This window comes from Rhamphochromis sp. 'chilingali' (assembly GCF_963969265.1).
Source record: "Rhamphochromis sp. 'chilingali' genome assembly, chromosome: 14".
NCBI lineage: Eukaryota > Metazoa > Chordata > Actinopteri > Cichliformes > Cichlidae > Rhamphochromis > Rhamphochromis sp. 'chilingali'.
In genome coordinates, this window is record NC_137941.1 from 30894071 (window position 1) to 30921878 (window position 27808).

Sequence of the window (27808 nt, forward strand, 5' to 3'; positions counted from 1 at the left end):
AAAACATAACAAACGTTTCTACAGCACCAAAATCAATCTTTATTCTTCATCAGGTATTAAATACTTTCCACAATACAACCAGCTCTTTTCTAAAAGGATAGTCTAAGCCCGTTATTATCAAGAAAAAAAACTTCTTGTGATCAAAGTGTTTAAAAAAAAAAAAAGAACAGGAAATTTAAACATGAATGACATCATTTCCTGTAAAGCTCAGAGGATGTCAAACAGCAGGCCCTCCACATATCACTTTAAAATGATAAAAAACTCCCCCAAACAGGACACATCTACACACAGATATTTTGGCTCATTGATGCACATTCTGATATAATCACAGTTCTAACAGCAAGTCTGTGCTGACCGATTCAGCTGAAGGTAAAACAGTGACAGCACATTTCATTTTGTCAAAGGAGGGAACACTAACCTCATTTCACTGGATGGAACTCAAAGCACTGAGGAAAACAACAAAAGACATTAAATAGCTCAATCTGACTGCGCATGCTTTCCTCACGAGGGCATTTATTATTGATTTTAGAAGGAACCCTACAAACACAGTAAACAGAAGCTCCTGGAGTAAGTGACACGAGATATATACCCCCCACCAGTGTGCACATCACATTATCTGAAACCTCAAAAGTTAGAAGCTGAACTCTGTGTGCTAGTGTTAAATAACATCCCCGCTTTCATTTCAAGGTTAAAGAGTTTCCATGCAGCCAACACAGTTCAAATGCAATCATGCAGAGTTCCTGATGTTTGGCCTGGATGAACGTAGAACTACACACAGGTGAACCCCCCCCCCCCCGATTTATGGTGATAGTGTCAGTGTTGGGCTACCACACATGCGGGGGTCCTGCTACATCATGACTGATCGAAGGTTCAGACAATCAGAAATGCTTTCAGAGTTTACTTCACTCCATTTGACCTGGACACCCACACATGTGGCAGTCCAAGATAAATCAAACTACAGACGACAACGTAAAGTGAAGCGAGCTGTGCAAACAAAGGAGTTAGTGACTGAGTAACAGAGCGATTTGACACAAAAGCACAAAAAATAGTTAATCACTTTCCTTCACGGCGCTTGTGAGAGTGAGGACTCCTCATGACTTGACTTGTGTAATTTAGGTTCACTTGTACATCATGTTTCCACTGTTGTGGGTTACAGAGGCACTGCCTTATTAGAACTGTATCACTGTTTAGTGGCCAATTTCTTTTAATGATTCCAGTTACTGCTTCAAGAAACAGTTACAAATGTTCCATCTCCAGAAACAGGAAAATTAACGTGTTTTATAGTATTTAAGTTAGAACTGTCAAAGATCGGAAGCAGTTAATGTTAGGCATATGTTGTTAAATGTGTGAGGTTAAATATGCGTTTCAGTGACACGGTGCTAACAAGTTTGGTAGAGGCACACATGCCCTGCTTCCTTTCAGGCCCACCATAAAGCTACTGGAAAACAAACAGGGCTTTTTACATTGTTAATGCTAAGCAGAAGTACTTCAGCACTGCCTCTAGTAACAGATCTACATATCTGGGAAATGGTGACGATAAGAGGCATCTCCCTCTAATATTTGTGAATTTAACTTAATGTATGATGCTACAGCTGAAGTGACTCTGACACCTTAAGCTGAGCCTTTCTGCTTCCTCTTTCAGTCTCTGTGCCAAGCTAAGCTAACTTCACATGTTCACACAATATGAAGATGACCTTGTGATGTAAATTGAATGTTAGCCAGCTGACGTGTGCTTTTAATCAAAGAAAATCTCCCCGGCATTAATGTTTGTCTGGAATTTTCCGGTTTGGACTGCTGGCGCTCACGGTCTCATATTACGCTGAAACAGGTGGAGAAAAACTTCCGGCTGAGCAAAACCCAATGTTTGTCTTTACTGCAGACTTTCCGCTGCTCCGTGTGGTGTAGAAATCCAAACAGGCACTCCCCGTATCACTCCAGCATTTGAAAAGCCATCTTCTGAGACATGGGCGAGGATGTCTGATACGACCACATCACAGGGAAGCCTTTGAGTTAAGTGCCAGCTATGATGTGATACTTCATATTTTGGGCAGTATGACAAAACTGCTGAGTAAGTCTCTCAGTATAAGGCATAATCCAGGAGCCATGCCAGATCCAAAAATAGTCTGTGGTGAGTAACAATGATTGCTCACCAGACCGCGCCGTGCTATATGTGCACTGCGACTCTTAATTTGGTCTTTTTTGGCAGGAACAGAACAAAAGAAGAGTTTCCTCAACTGAGGTTCAAAGCCTTAAAGAGGAGGTTGGAGGTCAGACCACACAGAAAACTTCATGTCCAGAAAAGACATCCACCACTTCGCCACTTGGGACAGAAAGATTCGATTGGACTTGTGTCACAGACCGGAAGCCTCTGAATGATGGTAGGGTCCGTTCACCTGTTATAGATGAGAATAAAACAAACACCTGGGTTAGCACAGATCGCTTGAGCCAAAGCTGGTAACACTAAAGTGATTATTGCCAACACAAAGAGAATTTGACTTATACTACGGTGGCCCTGAGACGTCAAATGCACTGCAACAAAGAAATAAACAAAGCCTTACAAAACACAACAGAAGTGTTTTGGGGAGACAATAATGTGATGGAGCAGCTGCAGAAAGGACATGCTAACAGGAAGTAAATTATTCATGAATCACAACCCACCCTCGCTTTCATTCAGGTCTATTGTGCTGTTTTCTTGATATAGCAAAGTGTCAGGAAGCTGTATTCCTCGTACCAGGAGGGGCAGGCTGTCCTGTTAGCTGCTGTACGTGTTTTAATAATGCAGAAAAAAATTTGTGGGCAGTAATCTGACTACACCTGTCAGAGCCTTTCACAACTTCAAAGTGTTCTACTGTCAGAAGAGACGGCAGCAGTGTTGGGTGTGGCATGACTGCTTTGTTCTGCTGGTAGAATAATTACACTGATAAGCTAAAGATTATGTCAACACGCTAACATTAAGAAAGATTCAAGTTTTAGTTAAGCAAAAGATCTTCTTACTGAATATACAAGCACAAAAACATGAGTGTGAATCAAGGTGTGAGTGTGCAGCCGAGTTAAGTAAAGGATGCTGGTTTTTCAGAATGTGTCTGCTTTGAAATTTTATATTCGGGCTCCATGTATGACAGTGAAATAGCTGATTGGCTACTGTTTTTAAGTTTTCTATTTTTTTACATTTATGTGTTATTATTAAATGCTGAGCTTGTAAACTTTTCACAAAAACTTTAATTAGAAACATCCCATAAAAAGGACAGCACGGTTATTGAACGTTAATGATGATTTAAAAAAATAATACATTTATTCAGAGTCTAGAATGTCAGACCAAGATGTTGTGTCTACGTGGGGTGTTGTAACAGGGAGAAACATCTGTTTCATCAATTGACCAGAATATTACGCCATGTAGACGTGTTGGTTCATCCCTCGGCTACATGTCGACAGCATATTGAGAAAGAAAATTAAAAGTGGTTTTGAGGCACATTTTGATCCACTTAAAAAAAAAAAACAAACAAAAAAACAAAAAAAAAAACAAAAAAACATGCAGCTTTAGATTTAGGTAGCTCAAGTCCAAGCTCAGAGTAGAGGTCAGCAGATATTCATGTGCAAAAGAAGGTTTTCACAGGACCATGTAGTTCTGTGAAAAACCTTTACTGCTTCCATATGAATTTAGAGGGTAAGCAGCAGCCAGATGGTGCTAATCAGACGCTTGTGATGAGTTGATTTGCAGTAACTGTGAGCACTTTATAAATGAAGACATTCTGGCAGTTTGCTGTTCCGGTGCGTTCAGTTGTGCATCTCAGGAATGAACATCGCAGCATTCGGTCTAAAGTCAAACTGTGCAATGCTCAGAGAAATAACAAAGAGAGCTGCATCTCAGACTCTATAATGTAAAAGTTGGTGATGACGGTACAGTTAGAAAAAGACTAAAAACTACTATAGCTTGTTTGGGGAGATGCTGGGCGACAGCCTCTTCTCTGTAAAAAGACCACGGCAGCACAGCTTAGATTTGCAAAGCTGCATGTAAACAGAGCAAAACACCTGTAGAACAGATGAGACTCAAGTGGAGATGTTTGGCCATAATGGACAGCGAAACATTTGACGAAAACCAAAACCTCTCATACCAACTGTCAAGGATGGTTGTAGACAGGTATCGATTTGGATGATGATTCGGCCCTCAGGACCTGAGCACCTTACAGTCACTGAGTGGATGATGGACTCCTCTGTATATAGAAATATGATAGAGGCCATCTGTCTGACAGCTACAGCGTGGCTGAAAATGGATCATACAACAGGACAATGATCCCAAGCATATAAAACGAGCACATATCCACATTTGAGCCATTTTTACCAAAGTAGCTGTCTAAGAACTAACAGCACCTCATGACAACAAGAGCCAGAAAACAAATAAAGGCATAAAAAGGCCAAAAATTAATGAAGTTAGATTATGTTTACTCAGAAGGATTTTAGCTGTAGACCAGTGGGGGAAAGACCCCCACCCCACAAATTTCCACACAGATTGTCAAAAAAAGTAATAAAAAATTTTTGAGAGAAAAAAAAACAACTCCTTTTGGATGTGAAAATACGCCATTTAAACTTGTAATCAAACAAGTTCTGTGCAAGAAGAATATTTACATAATTACATTTACACAACAGCTCATCTATTGTAGGCAGTGTGCCTTGAAAAGGCTTATTAGAGCATTAAAAAGAAATAATAGATTCCACTTTAGTCAAACTCTGACAAGCAAAGCTAAAATAAATGTGGCCAAATGTGAGAAATGTGAAAACAGCCAACAGTACTAAAGACAAGTCGATCCGAGGCCATTTTGAGAGCCAATGGTGAAATGCCAGCAGGTGTTGTGAAATGAAATAAGTCTACCAACAAAGAATGAGGCAAGTTTCACTTTTTTGTTTTCTAATAAAGGAAAATGGACGGCTGGTGAGTGGTTACATGAGCGATACCATCTCAATTTCCCTTTTGAGAAAATCTACAATTATCTAAGCTCAGTGGTAACTGTAGCCAACTTTCTTTCACACGTCATATCATCCTTACCATTCTGGTGTAGGCTCTGGAACACGGCGCACTTTAACCCCCATTAGAAGCTTCAAACCTGCAATACGGGGTTTATTTGACTGCTACGAAAAAAAACTGTGGCATCATCTTATGAGTTTAAGGACACAACCTCTGTAGTTAGTAACAGCGCAAATAGAGTTTTAGTGAAAGCCCTGGTTCCTACTTTTAGGTATAAACGAATGCCAATTCTGTTCTGAGTCTGCTGTGAGAGTTAACGACTGATCAAACTGGCCGAGGATTCCAAAGAGATTCCGTTTAAGAATTTACCTCCTGGTTAGGTTCAATTTCAGCAAACAAACAGAGCAATTACTTCCTGGACTCCATCAGCACTGTAATTAAGCTCAGCAGGACAAGTGTTTCTGGGTAGGTGTCAATATAAACAATGTTGCCCAGGTTGTTGGCTGTGCTGAAAGTGGAAAATACATTGTTGTTCCAAAAAATTGATTCTGTGTCTTGATGCATCAGGACACTGTTGGAGTTACATTCCCTGCAAAATGCTGAATCTGAAACGATGATACTTTATTGTACAGGTAACCTCATGTACAAGTGCATTTTCTCATCTACCAGTAATTATTACAGCTCCGTGACCTCGTGTCTTTATTCATAACTACCCCGAGTAACAAAATATGAAAACAAGCTTGTTACTGCTGCAATCCAACATCAATAAGTGGATATCCACAGTGGTTTACAAACATATCAGCTATTCAAAAAAAACAAAGAAAAAGTGAATTATTCCAAAGAAACGGAGGATGCAAGAACGTTTTTTTAAGTTCGAACTGCATCAAACTAACAAACTAGACGTTGTTTTTGATTCTAACTATGCTTCCTCAGGGTTTGACATTTCCTCAGTACTCAAAATAGGGGCAACGCTGACGTTCTACTCTGACAGTCTGTTTTAGCTGATGCCACTAAAGAACATCCAAATGTTTACGTCGTTTCATGGCAACTCAGTGAATGCCAAAAGGAAACACGCTTAAACATGTGCCATCAATCTGTCATGTTTCCCCATATTTTAGCTCCGAGTATAAACAGACACCCACAGTTAATAATAAAAATATTATTAATAACACTTTTTATTTATTACAAGGTAAACAAATAAAAAAACAACTATAAAAGCTAATCAAGGTAAACATCGACAAGACCAAGTCAAAATGAAGGGTATGCAGTTCTGAATAGATGGGTTTTAAAACGCGATTTGAAAGTAGAGAGAGAGATTGTAGTCCCGAAGCAGGATCTGAAATTGACACGTAGGTGAACTGGAAGCCAGTGGAGTTAATAACAGGTGATATACGTTCATTAGATCCAATTCTGAATACAATACAAGCAGCTGGATTTTGAGCTAACTGCAGTTTATGAAGAGATTTATGAGGTAGACCACAGAGAACTGCAGTAATCTAAACGAGATGTGACAAGAGCACTGTATGGCAGTGCTGTTTGGAGTAAGTGAAGGACGAAGGCGGGTAACGTTACCAAGATGAAAACAAGAAGAGCGACTGATATTATTTACTGATATTACACTCTTAACCTGAGGGGAAGGTGTGATAGCAGAGTTATCAGTGGATAATCAAAAACTCCTCACCTGCTTTTCTTCAAACATGCCAGTAAAAAAAAAAATACATCAGCTAACTTTTCTTAAAACGATAAAAATCTTGATTAATCAAAGTTATTGATAATTATTTTGTCCATTTAGTAATCACAAAGCATCCTGGGCATTTTAATTGAGGTTATAGTCAACGGTTTAACAGGTGAAATTAAACCTGGAGATGAAAATAAAAGACAAAGTGTTAGATTTGTATTGTTGATTGTCATTTATGCTTAGAAATATTTACTTATATATGCTTAGAGTTTTGTAATTAGTTGTAGATTGGTAGAGGTTTTGATCCTTGATAGTCTGCAAACTTTGTGTGTATTAGACAGCACTTTGGGAGCATGAGAGGTCATACCATGTCTTATTGTTTTATGGTAGGATTAACGTAGTTGCGTCTGTTCTAGTCTAAGTGCTCTTTGTTTAGATGAACTGCAGGACTTCCTCACCGTGTTATCTAGGATGAACCATCTAGGGTGAGGGGGAGGCTACCCTCTTCCTGACCAAGGATGTTTGACCCTTTGATCAGCAGTCCACACACACACACACACACACACACACACACACACACACACAGGCAAGGTACTCTTTGTGTGTATGTAGACGTCATATGTTAATGAACTTATGCATATTCATGTAACCTCAATAAAAGGACAGTGGTACGGGAGAACGGACGAGAGCAACTGGGGTCAAGCGAAGGAACGGTGCCTGTCCGGTTCTCTCCCGTGCACGAGTAACATGAAGAAGCTTGCCTACTTGTGTCTTGCTTTGCAGTGTAATTATATTGCCTTTAACGTTCCAGCGGATGGGTTCAAGCTACAAACCTATCACAAAGAACAACAGAAATCATTTCCACCATCTCTGGTTTACATCAGGAAGAGGAGAATAGAAAAGGGAAAGTCTAGAGATTTGTCTCGTCTGTTGATCCCTCAAATACAACTGATGAAAAAAGAACGTGAATAGAAACACACAAAGGTTTGTGTGATTTCAGGTTTATTCGAGACATCAACAGGAACATAGCCTACCTAAATATTTCTACTAAAACACCATCAGCCAGAGAGCTGACGTGAGGCTAAACAGGGTTACGGTCCGTCCTTCAGCATCTGAAAATGCAAAACCGATGCTTACAGGGAGGTGGAGACACACAAACTCTAATTTATCAAAAGAAGTCAGTTACTGGCTCCAAACATCAGCGCTCCAAATGTAGTGACATATTTTCCAAGTTAAGATATATTAACTGGGATAATCTGCTGCAACTTCCAGATGTTTCTGACACATCAAATTATTTTGGCAGGTCGCTTGTAACTTTAAACCACATGCTTCAGCACCTGACCTATATTTTAGTCATCTAGAGAAAGTGGGACCAACTTTCTGGTGTCTACATTAGAATTTCTAGCCACTACTTCAAATGAACCCTAACTCTTACAGAGGAAGGCAGAGGGGTTACCACAGCTGCACCCAACTGACATACTTTGCCTGTCACAGTAAAGTCAGAAAGCTAAAAAAAAAGAAAAACTGGCCCAAATTAGATGTTTTACAAAGTACTTTAGTAATGGTCAGACTATAACCACATATGGCTAAACTATAAAATGTTAAAAAGTTTTTAAAGTGGCAAAAGCTGAACCACTTTCCAGTATTAAAACACTCTGTTCTAATATCACATTAGGTAGGCAGGTAGTAAAAATAAGAATAATTAGGGAAAATAATAACTGAATGTCACTTCTGAACCTCTGCAAATCGTTGAGCTCCTACCGCTGAGTGAATCAGCCTACAACATTATCTGATGTGCTTTCATTTCCTGTCTATTTAATGGTTGACCTTCCGTGCAGTTAGCCACAACAAGGTAGCAGGATGAAAAAACAAAACAAAAAACCTTCAGCATTACTCAGTGGCTGATTTACACCATTCATTTCTACTAGGTTAATGTAGCTCTATCCATCTGCAATAACATACTGTGTGGCAAAGGCAGAACACCTGCTGCTTTATACTTCAGATGCATTGCTGCTGGTGAAGGAGAGCTAATTAGATGAGCAATAATTGGATGGACGTCAGCTTGATTATGTTAAAATAAATAGTTCCAACCTGTGTGGGGTTTTTGGAACAAACGTTTGGGCTAGTTTTGAGAGCTTTATCAAATCCTTTATGTATTTTAGCAGTTACCTTTCCAAAATGATTCAAATCACTTTGAAAGATATCTGTGGATCATGTGCAAACAACATAGGACTGAGTTATGGATCTCTCTGTTATTGTGTTCTTACTCGTGCATCGTACTCCAAGACAAATGGAGGGATATCGAGCTGCTCAGGCTTGATGCAGGTGAAGAGCTGTTGCAGATTGTCGAGGTAGCGGACCTTTTCCTTCATGCCAGATACACTGAAAGTGGTGAAGAACCATGTTGAAACCTTGATTGAGACAAGTGAAGAAAGAGAATGGATGTGTGTAAAGAACTGTTCATCAGTTTTTAAAAACATTCAAGCTTGATTTTACATTGCCAGGACACCAGTCATGCAATAATCAAAGAATAACTGAACACAACAAAAACAGAAAACTGAGCAAGACTGAACTTTAATGAATAAAGAAAAAGTTATCAAGAAACCAGATAAACCAGAAGTTACCTAAAGAGGAAAATATTTTCTGGATCAGTGTGGTAGGAATGTAAGGACTTAGATTAATAAGAAAAGCAAAACGCTCCTGGTTGTCTGCCTTTTACAGATGTGTGGTTCTGAGGCAGTGACCTCGAGCTTGCACTTTAGTGGTTTGCAGCTGGGATGAAAACTAGCACAAATCTCCAAATCTGAGGCCATGTTTTTTTTGACGGCAAAACGGTGGAGTCCCAACTTTGTGTCAGGATGAGTTGCTGATCCAAGTGGAGGAGTTTAAGCATCTCATGGTGTTGTTTGTGAATGAGGGGTGAGGGGAGCAGGAGACTGACAGGCAGACTGGTGCGTATGTGTCGGTGTGCTGTAGTGAAGAAAGAGCTGAGCATGAAAGCAACGCTATCAATCTACAGGTCAGTCTAGATTCTTACTATCACCTGTGGTCACGAGCTCCGGCTAGTGAACAAAAGAATGAGGCAAGCAGTGGAAATAAGTTTCCACTGAAGGGTGTAAGGCACAGCATTTTAATCTTAAATGTATAAATATGGCTTTTTAATGTCTTGTGCTCACTCTTTTTCTTACAAAAAAAGGATAAAAACTTGATCAAAATCATCTGAAATACAATAAACAACACAGACAAGGTTTGTTTTCATACATTTATACATTATCAACTGAAATATAAATGTTTTACACAGGCCTGTATATTAAATAAGCTTTGCAGAAACTGTAAATAAAACCATCCCTTACCTTCGAGCGGAATGTTGGATGTACAAAGTAGAAAGCCATCAAATTTTTTTTATACCTGCAAGAAATAAAGCAGAACATTAGTGGAATAATACTTCTCAGCAACCCTATGACTCATTATTCTGGAAATCAAACATAAAATTAAAAAAACCTGTATTATGAAATGAAAATGATTGATGTTCTGAAAGAGGAGACACAATGTTTCTGTGGCCGTTTCCAAAGCCACACATTTACTGTCCCACAAAAACACCACTTTACAATCAGCTCCATCCTGCACATTAGCATGGACACATTTACCACATGGAAGTGCCAAATGTTTTTCCAATGCTTGGTTATTTATTTGATTGAACAGACAGGTAATTAGACAATTAATCGACAGTGTCAGCTACAGCAGCTGTCATACTACAATGCTGCTTTACGCTGCTTTGATCAGACAACTTTAGCCATAAAACTGTGCCAAACTGTCTACAGAAGGAAGCTAATTTTATACACTTGTCTCCATCTACTCGTATCTGAAGCTCAGTCAAAGCAGCCAAAACCACAGATGGCTCACCAGTCTGTCAGTCTCACGCAACCAACTCTCCCTGATGGAAGAGGGGCCCGAGAGGCATCTACATTTGGGAGGAACTCAATTTCAATCACCATTATTTAACTACAGACCATGCTCCAATGAAGCAACAGAGCCACATCACTGGCAAAAACATGACATGTAAACTTGAGGTTACCAAACCGGTATAAGCCTGTTATGTCTGCCATTCCTAAGTTGCTGGAGTCAACTCCCGCATCTCTGTTTTCAAGACAGAAGCAAACAAACAGACTGTGAGACTAACAAACAAATCAGGGGTATATCCCAGAGTAAGAGAGCGCCAACTAAAACTGTGGGTCAGTTACTAGTTACATGTGTTTAGAGCCAAATTCCTCGTATTTCTGATATTCACTAATTCAGATGATATTTTTAATTAATGTGCTGCATCTGGAAGTTCTTCTTGATATTGTAGGAATCAACCATCACACACAGATGTTGAGTCTTCAGGGTGAGGTTCAGATTCAGGTTCAGATTTATCCAGAGAGAACACGTTTGTCCACACAGTCCATGCACTTTAACTTTACACTCAACATTTCCACTTTACTCTTAAAATAAAACACATAAATTAAATAATAATAGTAAGCTCTTTCCCTTTAACCCCGGCCCCTTTGGATGCTGCCAAAAAGTTCTTGCATTCTGGAAAACTCTGGAAATAGTGCCGACCTGAACTTCCATCCATACTAAATTTGCTTGTGTTAAGAAAAACCAAAACATTTGTCCATCAGAGGAACACACAGGAACTTTTAGTTATCCAAATAATTCAAACGTACAAAACCGTGACTTGTGGCCTTCTGCACTGGTCCAGAGCCGGACCCGAGGATATTTAAAAATAATCACTCTCGAGTCCATCGGTCTCCTGCTAAATGCAGACAACATATACGCTTCCAAAACTGTGGATATGTTCAATCTGGCGAGAGTCTGTTGGTTAGGTAATTTGAAGCTAACATGCATCTGCAGTCAATCAATAGCCAAATAGCCAGACCAGGGTTCAATATCACGATGCCAAACCAAAAAACCCCAAAACAAAGCAACTGCTTGAGAAATGTTGCAGAGAAAGAAAAATACTCCTAAATGAAAACAGCTAGAACAGAAACTGTAACTGTTTAGAAGTAAAGTGATCCCTGAACGTGATGTGCGTGTGTTCCTCGCCCTGCAGAAGAATGAGGACACAAAGTTCCCTGAAAAAAGGCTTTGATTGTCTCTGTGACTGACAGGCAGCACAGTTCTTGTGCTTTAAACTAGAGATGGCACGATACCACTTTTTTATGTCCGATACCGATACCGATATCATAAATTTGGATATCTGCCGATACCGATATGAATCCGATATAGTGTTTTTTAATCAACAAAACTGTTTTTTTTTTTAAATATCTTGCTGAATTTTGTATAAGTTCATACTCAAGTTTAAAACAACAACTACACTAAAGCTATTCTGTTATACCTGTATGCAAAAAAAAATGTTTCATAGTTCAGCAATACTGATCAATCTAATAAACTTAAACCTACACCATCCTCCCTATTCTGGTATTTTAAAGAGTACTTAGCGTAAATATTAAGCAACCTAACTAATAGGGTTCCAACTCCCAGCAACAACAAAAATAAATAAATAAAAAATAGGGAACCACCCCTCACGCTCCACCTCATGATGCTTAATCAACGTAATCAACCTTAATTTGATGCAGTGTGAAAAAAAATGCACAGAAATCAATTATTTTTCAAGAAATATTAAATAGATTCAACATCTTTCTTCAGCAAAATTGCAGACTGCACAGATGGTACCTTCCCAAAGTAAAAAGTACTATAGCTTACTAGGGTATATATATTACCGTAGACTTAATAGTTACTATATACAGTAATGGACTTCTATTCCTTTTACATCAAATTAAAACTTTGGGTGTAAGATTCGGATAATTATTTATTAAAAGCTAGACATTTTAAATGAGAATAAAGAAAAGTATGTCTTTGTGCCCCTTTTCCCTGTTCATGCCCTATCGGCCCCCCTGGCTAAACTTTGCTAGATCCGCCCCTGCACAGTTACAGCCATCAGCTACGTAGAAAAAGATCCTTGAGTAGAAAGTAATATTAAATAAATTCTAACAACAGCTGATCAAGCTTAAACGTGCTGCTGTTGTTCAGCCGCTGGTTTCCTCTTTCTGGTGCAAAGTGGGCCAAAAGCAAACAAGAGAGACGGACTCGCGACAGAAAAGCCGATCAGCTGATCGTTAAGCAGTTTCATGATTGAAGTAGCAGCAGGAGAGCGAGAGGCAGTCGCTCCATATATTGCTTGTTAAGCTTAACGCAGGAATGCTTTACAAACATTCAGAGATGGACTTACACACTTGCTTTACTTCTCTCGGGGATAACTTTGTCGGAGATGAAATGCCGGGTTGCTAGCAAAGCTCCACATGCTATCCAGACCACCGACAGGTCCCGCATGCCACAGCCGCTCTATCACGTGATGCATACTGCTCCGAGTGCTAACGTTCTGAGGTGAGTTATGGCGTGTTGCAAGTTTTGTGAGGTGCTTTCGTGATATTTAATGGATCGGATTACATTTTTTATTTTTCTCCGATATCCGATCCAGTAATTTAGGTCAGTATCGGACCGATACCGATACGTAATATCGGATCGGTCCATCTCTACTTTAAACACAGAGCTCTGCCAGACCCATGCCCCTGCTAAATGACAAACTTGTTAGCAGTCATCATTTTCTACTGCAGCCAAAGTACAATATCCAAGTCAGAAAGTGTACAAGCAAACAGATAACCTCAGCGTTTTTTGTTTCACATTAAATGAGCCTTTAGTAGAGGGCAGACTGTTGTCTGGGTTTCGTTAGGTCCAGCTAAAAGTTTGCAGAGGTGGTGGAGCCTAAACATCCCTAACATTTTAAGGCTGCACTGATGAATCAGCAGAACACAAACGTTCGCCCTCGTCACTTATGACTGAATGGGGGTTTCCTGTTCCGATGAAAGGGGAAGCTGAATGAAGGCGTCTTCATTCGCATTTAAAGACTCTGTGAAAGCAAGGTTTGCTTTTTTTTAAATTCCCTTTTCCTGCCTCACTGAAATATATCGCGTAACCTGCATCTGACACCCTTAGGGTAAATTTATCACACAACATAAAGGATAAACATCAGGAATGTGCTACAGTTTCAGTTTTCTTTATGAAGGTTAAGAAAGGTGTTGTGAAACCGACAGAATAGACAGTAAGAAAGCAATGAAACCTGAGAAAGACAAGCGTGGAAAGGTACGTCTTGACTGCATGGAGTTTCCCACTGACACAGGAAGCAAGTTTGGTTTCTAGTAACCAAAACTAAAAAGAGATGACAACTATAAACGCTTCTCCTACCCACCGAGTACCTGAGTTTCTCTAGGTTTTTCCTTTGGTGGCTTCCAGTTAACAAAATTTCAACCCCTTCTTTTTTTCCAGTTACGTTTAGATATTGTGTGGGTTTCATGTGTGTGTTGATGTTTATGGACACTAGAAATTTGTTTAATCTAGTTTCAAGTGCTAGTTTTAAATCAGTAGTAGTAGGATGATTAAGACGTACACTTAAACCTAACTCTAATAATATCTACTGTATGACCACTCATGTCTGTCTTTATTAATTTTGGACACATAACATTCACAAACAGGGGAGTCTGCGTGGATAGAGGAGTCACTTCAGAACAGTGAAGCTGTAGGTCTACTCTGATCTCTGAATAGAAGTCTAGATCTTTCTGGTTTCCATTTGGAAGATGTGGCTACGATTAAGCACGACGAAAATATTCATAAATGGTGAACTTTTCAGGAGATCTCAAAGAGATCAAACAGCATCTGCCTCCATGTGTATCGAGTTCCAATGTGATGGTACACAATGGACACGTCATTGCTCAACAGAATGACCGATTCAGGTCCAAATCCATTCTGCAACCTCAGTTATCACAAAGTCATGTCTGACAACAACTTTTCAGAGCGCTGTCTTTGAAAGGTTTATCCGGTCTCAGTTTAGAACTCGTTTGAACTCTTTGAGGCCAAGTCAGAGCCAAGTTGCTTGGCCTCAAGTCACCGCGAGACTTCGCGCCAACGCCAACAATGAAACAAATGTGTTTCACAGCTTGTTTGGCTTTTCCAATCATCTAAACACTGTAACCTTGGTGGTATCGTACTGTGGCACGACCAATGTTTCTCAACTTTAATGCAGCTGCAGAGGCTAAGAGCAAGAGCCAACGAACACCAAATAGGTCAAATGAAAGTCAACTCTAAATGTTTGTATGACCTAATATACAAAATGTTAAACACCTTGATTTAGTTCGAAAAGTGGACCCTTTGTCATGTTGATACAAAATGACCGTTAGATTGATTTAAAATCCAGTAAGCACTATGCTGCATGGAAGAAAATATGAAAGCGGCTACTATAATGACTCAATCATAGTATCGTCATGGCCTTTGAGAGAGAAAAGGAGTGAATGAGAGGGGAATTCCCAAAGACCGTCTTTTTTACACAACCTCTCTCTGTCTGATTCTTTTTTAAGTTTTGGTTAGTTAAGACTGGAGAAGTAGTTGGCCAACAATGTCAGCCAAATCTAATTCTACTTTAAACATATATTGTAAACCCAGATGACAACAGTTCTGGATGGAAAGCTGAAGCAGACTGTTCTTACTCAGTGACTCAATGCCAGAGGAATAAGACAAAAACTGGAACTAAGTTAATGCCTTATCTATTCAATGTTCTCTTCCACTTCATATCTGATTTAATGTTGGTTTTCCAATATACTTGACATGTTTTAATTTAAAAGATGGAAGGCAAATACTTAAAAAAATTGCAGTCATGCCTTCAGCTCAAGGTTTAGATTAGCCACAGGCTCAGTGTAATCAGGTGAGTAAAATGTCAGACTGACTTGACGTCAACGATGTCGTAGAGTTTCTTCAGGAAGTCGGTGTCCAGATGGTTATGCTCTCCGGTCAGCGTGTGAAAGTAAACCATAACATACTCCTTCACTGTGATGTGGTCCATTACATGGATGAAGTACAACAGTGCCTACAGCACACGGGCAGAGGAAACAAAGACACAGGATTACTGTGAGTATTTATTTACTTACAGTTCTGTTAAAAACCAGATCACCCACATCTGATACATTTTCTTTTATAGTTGCAGCTTTTCCTATTTAAAAACAGATATATTGCATTTTGCAACAGGTACTGAGGAGTAAAATCAAACGTGCAGTGAACAAGGTTAAAAGCAGATCAATGTGACCTGTGCTTGCTCACACGTATTGCATTATTACGAGTACACAAAAAAATAAATCTGCACCATCTGTTACGGTGAGGTCCGACATGACTAAGATCACTAAAAGTGCTTCACTTTGACATACTGGCACACGTTACCTTTTCAAGGTCAATGAGGGTCACGGGGATGTTTCGTCCAACCACGACCATCACCGTCCTGCCACATATATCCACGCCTGGACAAATACACAGTAAAGTGTAAAGACACTCAGACCCTGCAATTTTGTATTAATTTAAATATAGTATCACAGTATTGAAACAGAGCTGCAGATGTAGTAAGTGAGAAGTGTGGAGTCTGTGTTTGGCCCTCTGCCTACAGAGGTCATCTGGCCAACACTGAGTAATAGTTTTCCAGCAGTTCAGCCTCTGTGTCTGTGACTATGATCTGGACTTTTCGCTTGTAATCTGCAGTGATTTGGAAAGCTGACTTTTGGATAAAACACTCCAACTGTAATGTGCATTAGTGGCTGTATGACAGCCTTTGTTTCTTACTTGAATGCATACAGACCTTCTACTTGTGTAGCATCACTACAAAATGTAAAATGTTTCTTTTGCATATTTCCCTAAGACAGTCAACAACATAAAGAACATTTTTTTTGGAAAGACTTTTCTTGTGATACAAGTAAAATACATTAAATATATAGTTTTAAATTAAATATTCTTTAATTTAAAACTATATATTTAATGTTAAAGCTTAAATGTACCCACCTCAAAACACGGCCTGAAAGTTCAAATAGGTTCAACCTTTGCCTCACTTGACATCGGCTGAGCTAATTGGTGCTCAACCTCGTCCTGGACTGTGTGCAACAACACTGCCTCCTACTGGTGATGACAGTCAATTGTGCCTTAGAGAGGATGAATTGCCTTCGCTCTTCATGCAGAGGCGAAACAGAAACTCTCAGGCGAGCACCCTTACAATACACATGTCTGAAAACTGTCTTTTGGTTCCTGGTTTTGTTTCAGATCTACATTCAGACGTTGAAAGACTCCTTCAAAGATCTAATATGCACGTCCCATGCTCAAACACCTACCAGTCTGGTACAACGCTTTCAGCGCGGCGATGTCTGACAGGTCCTCTGCTCTCGCTCGACACAGCCAGCGACCGTAGCTGCAGGATTAAAACAGAAAGAGTATCTTAAATATATGGAACAATTAGCGGTTACACACATGCTATAACTACTGCCTCTGTAAATTACTGCCAAAACATCTACTAAAAACCTATAAAAAAAACCCCAAAAAAAACTAAAAAGAACTTTAAGTGTGATCATGAAAGCAGCCAAAACGTAGCCGTTCAGAAATGTTTCAGTAAAATTTTAAGTGACAAACACTTACAGTGCAAACTGAAACAGCATTAGATAGAAATACTTCATAAATAGAGTAATTCAAATTGTACTTATTTACAGTTTAGTAACTGAAGAAAATACTGCACTTGATTTTGCACGTGAAAACTTTAATACAGGCAACGTCAATGTTAATACAAGTGGAAAACACTTGAAGTATTATGTTATTACATTTATTTAAAGAAAAACATTTGAAAGCATCATCGAGTTATCTCACAGTTTGCTTGGACTCTTACTTTCTCTGGTGTTGCTTCTGCATGGCTGCCTCAGACATCTGTCCCTGTAAAATCAGTTTCCGCTGTTTGTCTACGTCGCCCTCCATCCGGGCGAAGGCGTGAGTCCCAACCTGACCCAGATCCAACTCCAGGCTGTCCTCTTCACATTCATCTAGACAAGCCAACAGATAAGACATCGTAATGAAATGCTGAACTTGTATCCGATACTACTTACAAAAAATAATTAATCCAGTTAACTCTGGCTTTTTTAAACGATCGTTTTCCCTCAAAACACTATCTGTGTACAAGTTTTAGCAAATTATAAATGCAGCAACATTCTCATGGGTTTGCTTGGTTGTCCGTATTTATTTTATTACACAGATTCCAATTCATCTGCAAGGATGCTGTTACACGTGTGTGAAAGCGCTGCTATGAAGTCATAAACTCAGCTGACAGATTCCAGGCTCGGGTTCAAGTCTGTTTCATTCCTTGTTTCTCCAAGACCACATGCACTGCTGCATGCATGTCTGTGCATTTTATCAACATCCAAACGGACATGTGCATCTGTCAGTGTGTATACATCAGCCTGTTGTTATTGGGTTTCACTCGCAGGCAGCCTGCTTGCTTTGGATCAACACCCCAAAGCCACATGTCGATGCTTTGAAGCATCAGGCCAGCAGGCACCACACTTGAGGTCAATGGAGGCAAGAGGCTCAAAATGGAAACCACAAACACTCACTAACACATGGGCTGGTGTTACTTTCACAGGCCTCTTCACCAAAACCTAACATTTAGGGTGCAAGCAAAGGCTTAGCTGAGGTAAACTAAAGAGGTCATACAAAATCCAGTTTATGTGGAGGGTTTAAAAACTCAAAATTTCTGTTTGTCCTTTGTGTTTTTATTATTTTGCTATTTCTACAGAACTGTTGGGCCTCGATTACTTTCAATAAAGACTACTTGGTCTGCATTTAGCTAGAGGACAAATACAAATGTTGGGAGACTAGAAAAGCTTTGATGTGCTTCAAAACAGTTTCCCTATTTAGAATTCTGAAAGTTTCTCGAATCTTCCTTTGTTTGATAGTCGTGTGCTGATCACATCAAACTCTTTCTTTTAGGAGAACACTTTTGTTCAAGGGCTTTGAGACAATCATTGTGACGAGGCATTATGTTGGTTAAAATCTGTCTGCGATACTTCTCATGTCCTGTCAGTGCTTTACTACAAATAAAACAATCATGTCCTGACACTTCAGGAGCCTGAAGGCAGATGCAGTCTGACTGACTCACAAAAACAACCTGAGCTCTAAGTTAATCATTATCCAGTGTCATCTTCACACTGTATTTAATGATTGAGCTCAGATGTTTTATGGTTCCGTTGGTGAGTGAGTGACAAACAACATGAATGGCTGACAGCCTAAAAAGCCAAACGGCTGACTGCTCGGTCAGACTATTTCAACTTGACAATTAAGTCCTTCAAGTGAAAAGAAAAGCTTTTATTCTACAAATTCAAACTACAGGGAAGAAATGTTTTGTTTCTTTTCGACTGAAATGAAAGTGAAGCATGTTGTGTGTCCCTTTCCGATTTCAGGAAATTGTTCATCACATTATTGAGAAAAAAAAAAGAAAAAAAAGAAGAAGGCTGCACCTTCAATGCTTCCTGGTTTCTCTGTGATGCGGATCCGTCTTTCTGGAACCACTGGTTCACCCTCAGAATTGCCAATGTCAGCTGGGATGAGAGGTAGGCAAGCCTTTTCTTCTCCCTCAGAGCGTGGGTAGTACAGAGGGAGTAACTTCTTGAACACAGACTGAAAGAGCACAAATATGAATATATATCTATTAGTGATTAATATGCACATGGCTAACTTAATACAGCTGGTTTTAAATAAGAGGAACATGCAGGTTCAGTGTTTCCTGTTGGTCTAAACTAAAGACAAGAAGTCACACAAACCTCCTCTGTGTCTGAAACCGCAAACACCACCGTTTCTATGCTGTTTCCATGATTCTCCAAGAACCGCCGCACTGTCCCTACAAACACATTTGTTTTGGTTTATTACAAGATAACACAGACAAATAACAGCAAATCTGTAGTTTACAGAGAACTGCAATTTTTCTAAGACTAAGAAGAGGATGAAACCAACTGAGATGCGTCCTTTTCTGTGGTGTGGACCTGTAGTCGTGTATTTAAGTGAACAAACCTGAGCAAACATTTTGCAAACAAGCAGAATATTTGCCACATATGGTTCTCTTTGGGTGTTCACTGAACTAATACACTCAACTATGCCCCGTGTATATCCAGTCTTACATTCAGTTTAGGTTTTGTGGTTATTTTACAGCCAGTAGTAGCTTTAACTCCAGAGGTGAGTAAGACTTCTGTTTGAGTGGATCTGAGTGATTTCAGGGTGGCAATCTAACCTCTTAGATTAAATTCCACTGTTTTGAATTTGGGCCGATTACAAGCTTGGGGAGTTCAATTTTCCAAAGGGGTCACATGAGAAATCGGGATTTTGGTGGAGGGCTGCACCAATAAACTTACAAAGAGAGATAAAAAAAATAAGAAAATATGACTAAAGTGTCACTCCAATAAAAACCTGTGTGTGTCTGTGTGTCTTACTCAAAGCAATGTGTGTTGCATCCTCCGGAGGATAACCTCTTTTGATTGTGGTCACCACACAGAAGCCAACTGATGCCATTGACTGCTCTCTGTGGTGAAAAATGAAGAAATACAGTCTCACATACTGCACATCACATCTACAGTACACACTGACTATACAATGTCAAATGTGACATACATCATTCCCAATATGTCTACATGTTGTCAATACAAACAATGGTTCAATATAGCACCTTCAGATCCCTCTATTGACCTTGAAGAAAGGTCAGAGGTCAAATGTGACATGATATTTTAAACCTTCATATGGCACTTTCTATATGCTGACAATACACACCAACTTGTAACAATCGTAGTTTTGAAGTTCTCAGGCTTTTCATCAGTTTTTGACTAATAAGTCATTGAGTTGACCTTGAAGATCTTGGTGGAGACAAATTTAAGACAAATTTGAAGGGATTATTATGGACCACACTCTACACACCTACAAAGTTTTCAGAGTTCATCCAGAACTTACTGAGCTGTTGTGTTTATAAACAGAATGACACTACCAAAAACATAACATCCTTGATGGAGGTAAAAATGTAATTCCATGTAAAGAAAATGCTGGCAGCCGTCAGTGCTTCCCCTCAGTTTTCTAGTAGACAAACCTATTATATCAATTCGAAAGTCCTAGGTGACCTACGCGAGTTATCGCATTTGCAAGATTTTCAGAAAACTTGTCCTCTGACCTTGAGTTTGAGATTCAAATTTCCCCAAGATTCTTAGTACATACATGTATGGTATTCATTTAAAACTCCTGCCATGTTCTGGATTTATCGCATTCACAAACTCAGGTGTCCATGCTGCCTGCCCACCTGAGGGAGGCGTGACAACAATCTCTGACCAGCCTTTTTACAGCTGAGGGGTAAAAACAAAACACTAAATACCTCCAGTACTACGTCTGTGAAGGTTCTCAGTCATCCAGGTCATTGTAGTCAAAGGAGCTTGCAAAGAAAAGCGTCTGGACTTCTTTAAGTTGCTTGAAGACGTTTCACCTCTCATCCGAGAAGCTTCTTCAGTTCTAAGGTCAAATGGTGGAGAGTCCCAGATATAAACCCAGTGGGAGTTTCCCCCCACAGAGGGACAAAAGGACCCCCTGATGATCCTCTAATCGCCTGAGCCAAGGTGTGAAACTGGGTGTGGGTCCCAATCAGCCAGTTTCACACTTTGCAAGCTCCTTTGACCTCGAGTACTACTATTTAAATTTTGCCAGTCTGACTTTTTCCTTTCTTTTTTATGTCTTAGTGGGTTCAGCCTTCTCCCTTAAATCATCATCACTGCTCTCTCCACTTCATCATATACTGCAAACATCTATATCACCAAGTAGATCAGGACAGAAACGGCACAATCTGGTCTGTGAAATATTGATTAGGAAATTGTGGATTTTAATCTGAAACACTGTTTTTTGGGGGGGTTGATTTTAATTTATCCAATGAGTTCATATTTTACAGATGGATTTAATGTTTTTCCATCAACTTTTAAAACAGATCCAACTTTTCTAAAATCAGTGTTTCTGTAATCTGAAAAGCTGGAAAGCTCAGTCACTTTCATTCAGTGACTGTTTGCTGGTGCTTTCTGACAGAGAATGAAACAGATGAAATTTGTGAAAGTCCGATTACTGCCAAGTTTAGCACGTGGGCTGAATTATAAGTTGCTGATTCTTACGCAGCCAGCTGCATGATGTTTCTGTAGCAGCTGTATAGTGAACTCTCTGCTGCCGTCCTGTATTTGGCTTTGTACTTTGGCCCCACGGTGTGGATGATGAACCGCGCTGCTAGGTTGAAGCCCTTGGTCAGCTTTGCCTCCCCGGTGCGACATCCTGGACACAAACACACAAAAAGATTATTATATTTATTATTACATGTTAAAAATAAACTCTCATGACTGTTGATCCAGCAAATACACATGTGAATCAGAGTTCATGAAAGGGAAAACTGTTTTCTTTTGACAATTAAATTTGCGGATTAAATTTTCTGGTATGCTAACCACACAGAGGTTTTTATTTTGAGCACCAGCTTCTTCAAATACTGCATCTTAAAGCATCAATATATATATAATAATGTAGATATTTTTAGGTGACGTTTTTTGATGAAAAGACACTTCCAGTGTGTCGGGGTAAAAACCAGTAACTAGACCTTTTTTTGTACTTGGGACGTCTGAAAAGCCAATCTCAAAAACACTGTCACACATCCACAGTGATGCAGATGATTGAATAACAAACCCAGACATCTTTGCAGGGTTCAAGAACATCTGTATTTGTTCCTTGAAATTGGAGCTCAAAGTTCAAAGCATATTACTGGAAGCAATTCTGCAGAAAGTAGTTCCAGTGAAAACTGGGCTCCTGCCAGAACAGAAGCCAGAACATACTTATTTGTGTGTTATCAGTACTTTCAGCAGCTGTAGAGACTTGATAAAAGTTACTCTGTATTAAAGTGCCAGCGGTAGTGCCAGCGTGATATCAGGTGACTGGTTATATTTAACACTCCCAGTGATATCTCTGAGAAGACCAAAGTGAAATCAAGCTCATTTCAGCAGTTTAACCTTCCATGTCTACCTTTGAGTTTAAGCAGCTCGTCTCGGAGCTCGGGTCCTGCCAGCTGATGGATGCTGTCAGACGTGGGGTTCTTGTCGTTTAGCGACTCGTTGCTGGTGTTCACGACGGCGGTGCAATTCAGCAGAGCAATGTCACCAACACTGTGGGGAAAGAAAAACAATCTATTAAAACTATACAGAGTAAATACGAATGATATGGCGTATAAAAAAACCGTTGTGATGTCATTTTGCCAAAGATGTTGTAAAGGTTTTTTTTGCCATAAAACAATGTTTTGTATGAGTTTGTTATTCTGTATTTTCTAGGTGTGGAAATGTTTTGGACAAGGACGCAATTTTTGAATAGTTTGATGCTGTATGCAGCTACAGCAGATTTACAATGAAACAATAAAGATGCAATCTAAATGCAAACTTTGAGCTTCAATTCATGCGGCTGAAGAAAACTTTTATAACGTAACGCATTTTCAGTCAAAGTGTTTAATGTGCCCACATTCACTGAAGGGTTTCTTTTATGAATATCGGATAAAAGCACCGTACAGTATGTATGTCCTACACATACACATTAACTGGAGCAGGTATACTGGACTATAGCATGCATTATATTTTTAATCTCATCTCTCTCTAACAATATTTTGTATGGACAATCATGTTTGAGTCATCATACGTTTCCAACATCACCCCTTTTGGGAACACCGTTGTAGCTACATGGTTAAACAGAAGGCTAGTCTATCGTTGTTTTTGGTCTGAATTAGTATAAGTGAAACAAAGATATCCTGGGTATGTTGAAAGTGTTTCACGCTACAGGCTCCAGAGGTGCCAACATCAAAGGATCAGAAAGAGGAAATCTGCTATTTGGTAATGTCTGTGGGTTTGAAACTTTTTACAAAGAACAAAAAGAAAAAACTAATTCACTGGGTTTTTTTAAAAAGTATTATTTGGGTAACTCATCCATTTGAGTACTGTGAGAATGATGTTTTTGCACAGTCACTTGGAAATAGAAGCTAAAAATCTGCACTTTATTGTTGCATTTTAAAAACTATTGTGTTGACACAGAGAGTTAAAATTATGAAAACTGTGCCACTGTCCGAACATTTCAACACCCAATTGAACTTCTACTGATGTTCATTATCCAAGTTGCTTTTTGTGACTTTTATTGACAGTCATCACCAGGCCCCAGTCACAGCACAGTGGTAACCAAAGACTTTTTCTTTACCTCTAACAGTAACAGTGACCGACGGATCAAACATACTGCAAACATTTAGACCTTGAAGACATTTGGCGAAACTTTAATGCTTATTTTAATACCTGAAGTCAACTCTTTGTTCAGAAGCCCTTCAGGTTGTGTTAGGAAAAAACAATGAGGAAATGCATGTGTTGACAGTGTTTGATCACAAGACATATTCAGCAACCAGGACCACAGAGGAAGAGTTGTGTATTTTTTTTTGTTCAGCTCATTCCTCCTAGCTCAATTACAGATGAGTCACCAAATCAAGTCAAGCAGGATGCCTGCAAACAACAGTGAAACAGATCTCGTGCAAATCCCCTGTTCCGTTTTGTCAAATGCTAGCTTCTGTATTAAGTCGTAGAGCAGATATATCCCAAACTAATGAAACGTCCTCTCCCCATTTATGAACAAAGTCATTTAACAACATATAGTACCAGGTGTGCGCTATCAGAGTATCCACGAAAAGCACAAGTTCATTTTAAAACAATAAAAATAGCAACACATTGACAGAGTTATATCATGACTATCACATAAATCAACAAACATTACTTACAGGAAGAGTAACATTGCTACAAGATTCTGTGAAGAACTTCAGTGTGATGATGCTTTGAGGTCCAATGACATTGACTCTGACATTTAAAACAACCATAAAGTAAATAAAATAGAATAATTTTTTCTTAATTACTCTATAAATGACTTTCTGTCAAAAGAAATGAGCCAACAGCTCTTTATCTATTTAATGAGACACTATTAAGACTTTCAATACCTTCAGATACCTTGCTTGGACTTTACTTTTTAACCACCATGGGTTTAAAAGTAAGTTTGAAAAAGTAGTGAAAGAATGAAAATCTAAGCTGTAGTCATATGGAACCTCTGATATTAGCTCAAAAATAGACCCCTTTGTAATTCTAGCTGCTGGAAGGTTTAAAAGCACCACTGCTCGAGGGTCAATTGCGCTCAAATCCTGGTCATGCTATTGTGGCAGGAATGTGCGTGCTCTTGATGACTGCTCAGGGGAAGGCTGGCACCACAACAAGGCTCCTAAAGAAAAACTGCTGCCAAGTCGGGCTCCACATAGTCATGCGTTTCTCTACAAAGAAGATTTACGAGGTTATGGACTCTGAACAGGTTTGTATGAGCACATGGACACACAAGCAGCATTTACTACTACTACTATATGATACTGCTAATATCAATACATTAATATTACTGCCCTTTTTTAGGATGTATCTAGGATCACACACTTTGCTTAAATGACAGATGATTGATAGCGATTACCAGAATACACAGATATGCATCCAAAAGTGTGTTTAGATTAAGCAGCCAAGTGCTCAAAGTCAACCACTGTGAGTTGGGTTCTCTTTGGTTAAGGTGGGCGGGAATACACACTCTGACAGGTAAAAAGTGAAACTTTTGTGGGCATTGATCTGATTTACTGATAGTTTCGGTATGATTGGTCACTTTCACAAAAGCAATGACACACACAGCAGCTGTATCTTACTGCAAAGAGCAGATGTTAAAAAAAGAAGAAATTTAGTATGACATAGTTACAAAAAATACATCATATAGACCACCAAAACCAGTTAAAGCTACAAGTTAAATATACTTTCAAACTTTAGTTATTTCATTGTGACATTTTTGCTTGAATGACTATATGATTCTGTGTCTAAATGTGTAGGAAGAAACCGTGGCTGACGTTGTGACCTCTTATGAAAAAGACAGATTTCTACAGAGCAGCAACAATGTGAAGAAACAGCGTGACTCACAAGAGGATGATCTTGCGGTTGATATCTGGTCTGTAGGGGAAGGGTGAGGGGAAACTCTGGCTGAGCATGCTGTGGCTCCGGACCAGCCGTTTCTCCTCGCCATCATTGTCCAGCTGCTGCTGCCATGTGGGAAGAGTCTGGATATCCACAAACTGGGAGCGAGCACCCAGAGGATCCATCCCCATCTGGCACTACAAGCCTCGAGAGGATCACCAACTAGCTGGGCTGCAAGTACAAGATAAAGTCATTTGCCTATTTCCAGTGTCTCCCTGTGGCTTTGACAGACAAAAAAATAAAATAAAAATCTAGATGATTGTGGAAATGAACAGTGCTCGTTTGCTGTGCTTTTGAGAAGATCTGCATTTTGGTTTATTTTCACAGGTAATCAGTCTATCCTAGCTGTGATCGGGCCACAGGTCACCAGTATGTTGCAAGGCTAACACAGAAAACCTGACAACCCATTTATGTTCACATTTATGGCCACGTTAGGATCACTGATTGGCCTTAACCCCATAAATGACTCGGGGAGTAAGCTGGAGCACCCACACAAACACAAGGAGAACACAGAAAGGTGCAGGCAGGGAGAACTGGCAAAAATGACATTATCTTTGAAAGCTTGAAGGGTAAAAACAAAACCTATGATTTTGTTAAACATTTTTCAAGTATTGGATCTTTGTGCAAAACCCAGTTCAAGGGTGTTCCAGTCTCCTGGAGGTGGCTCTGGCCTCCAGAGACCTGTTTGGTGGCTATGAGGAGGACATTAGATCATCAAGAAGACCTAATAAGATCACTTAACAGAGCAGTTACCTAGCACATGAAAAATACATTCAGGTCTGAAATAAACTGTTTAGAATAAAGAAGTGTTTAAAAATTCAAACCTATAAGACTGAGATGTTATTTTTTTCTATGCAAATACATATGTAACATGCATCCTGTTAATCTATCTAATAAACTGATCTGTAGGAGTCTGTAATGGAGCCACATTTTTACTATGTCAGTGACCTACATAGGTTTTACTTATCTCCGGGTCTTCAGACAGTACAAAATATGCACGTGACTCTGAGTTCAACCTCACCGTTTGCAATACACAACTGTCAGACAGACAGCACTGCTGAGCTCGGCCAGCTGTTTTAACAGCACACATTTCAACCTGGCTTACTGAAACACTTACTGAACTCAGGAATCATTATTACAAATAAGCTTTCCCTGCAATGAAAAGTCAAGATGTTTGTCATGAAGCAGGTCTACGGATTAGAGAGTAGAAAACCAGCTGTCGATTCCCATTCCTAATAACGACCTGGAGTAAAGACGGACCTTACAAACTACCTGCACGGCTGCCACCAGTCTGATTCCAGACACACATATCAGACTGTCTCTGATTTACGGCGGCAAACTCAACAAGAAACCCTCATGTAATAACATTATCACCAGATAAAAGCTGGGCGCTTCATTGAATACACGTATGACAGTAGTCCCTTTGTTCACACATGTAACACCATATAAACCCCAGCTCGAGATAAAACCATGTCATGAGCACGACAAAACTCGTAAGCCTTAAATAAGTTCGGTGTAACGCAGAAAGTTATTTTTAGTAAGCTGGTCGAGCTGTTTTTGTTTGTAATTGGCTGCTTTTCTTGCTGTTAATTTGTGGCAAATTGGATACTTTTACTTACTTTTTGTAAATTAAATAAGCAGTTTGAAGACATGGCATTTGGCATGTTACTACTCCATTAGCTCTGTAACAGCTGCATTTCATTAAAATAATCAAACACATGTGTGATAAGCATCCGTCACAAGAAATTAATCGTCTGTCTCTTACTAGGTAAACTTCTTTCTCTTCCGAAGCATTTCTATGTCAGGCCAGAAAAGCAATAGTCTCTTTATAAATCGATAAATAGTGCACTTTGGTCAGAGTGTTTCAGAAACCAAACAGACAGTTACCCACCTAGCAATGTATTTCCTTTACAGGGGTGATGTCACGCCAAAATTATAAAAGGAACAATTAATAAATCTTGACACGACACCATATAAAATCAAGACGTGATGTTCATCCTCAGGGTCCTCATACTAACAAGCACAAATACTGCAAATGCAGTCAAAAAGTAAGTTTCAAAGTGCCAATTACAAGGATTTGCACATTTAGCAACCATGCTAAGAGCTGATTGTTGCGGCGTAAAGTCTGGAGTATTAAAAGAAATCAACATCCCGTTAGGCATTTCAAAATAA

General features: G+C 39.4%; 1 protein-coding gene across 1 annotated transcript; it reads right to left on the reverse strand.

The window, feature by feature from the left end:
- gdap2 (ganglioside induced differentiation associated protein 2) lies at nucleotides 1-27752 on the reverse strand. The gene is made up of 14 exons (XM_080903739.1): nucleotides 27528-27752; nucleotides 25583-25807; nucleotides 22596-22735; nucleotides 21707-21860; nucleotides 20006-20094; nucleotides 19343-19419; nucleotides 19040-19199; nucleotides 17419-17569; nucleotides 16874-16950; nucleotides 15942-16018; nucleotides 15455-15594; nucleotides 9992-10046; nucleotides 8906-9049; nucleotides 1-2393 (listed from the first exon to the last, which is right to left on the reverse strand). Exons 2-14 carry the CDS (start codon nucleotides 25765-25767, stop codon nucleotides 2352-2354), a joined length of 1491 nt encoding a protein of 496 aa, XP_080759865.1. The 5' UTR covers nucleotides 25768-25807; nucleotides 27528-27752; the 3' UTR covers nucleotides 1-2351.
- Nucleotides 27753-27808: the final 56 nt, after the last annotated feature.

Bases quoted from the DNA above. Each gene is read 5' to 3' on its own strand.
- gdap2 (XM_080903739.1), bottom strand. From the start codon at position 25,767: ATGGGGATGGATCCTCTGGGTGCTCGCTCCCAGTTTGTGGATATCCAG. The intron at 20,095-21,706 runs GTAAGAATCAGC...TTTTCACCACAG, and splicing joins AACATCATGCAGCTGGCTGC to AGAGCAGTCAATGGCATCAG. The intron at 16,951-17,418 runs GTAAGAGTCCAA...TTAATCCTGCAG, and splicing joins CAGAAGCAACACCAGAGAAA to CTACGGTCGCTGGCTGTGTC.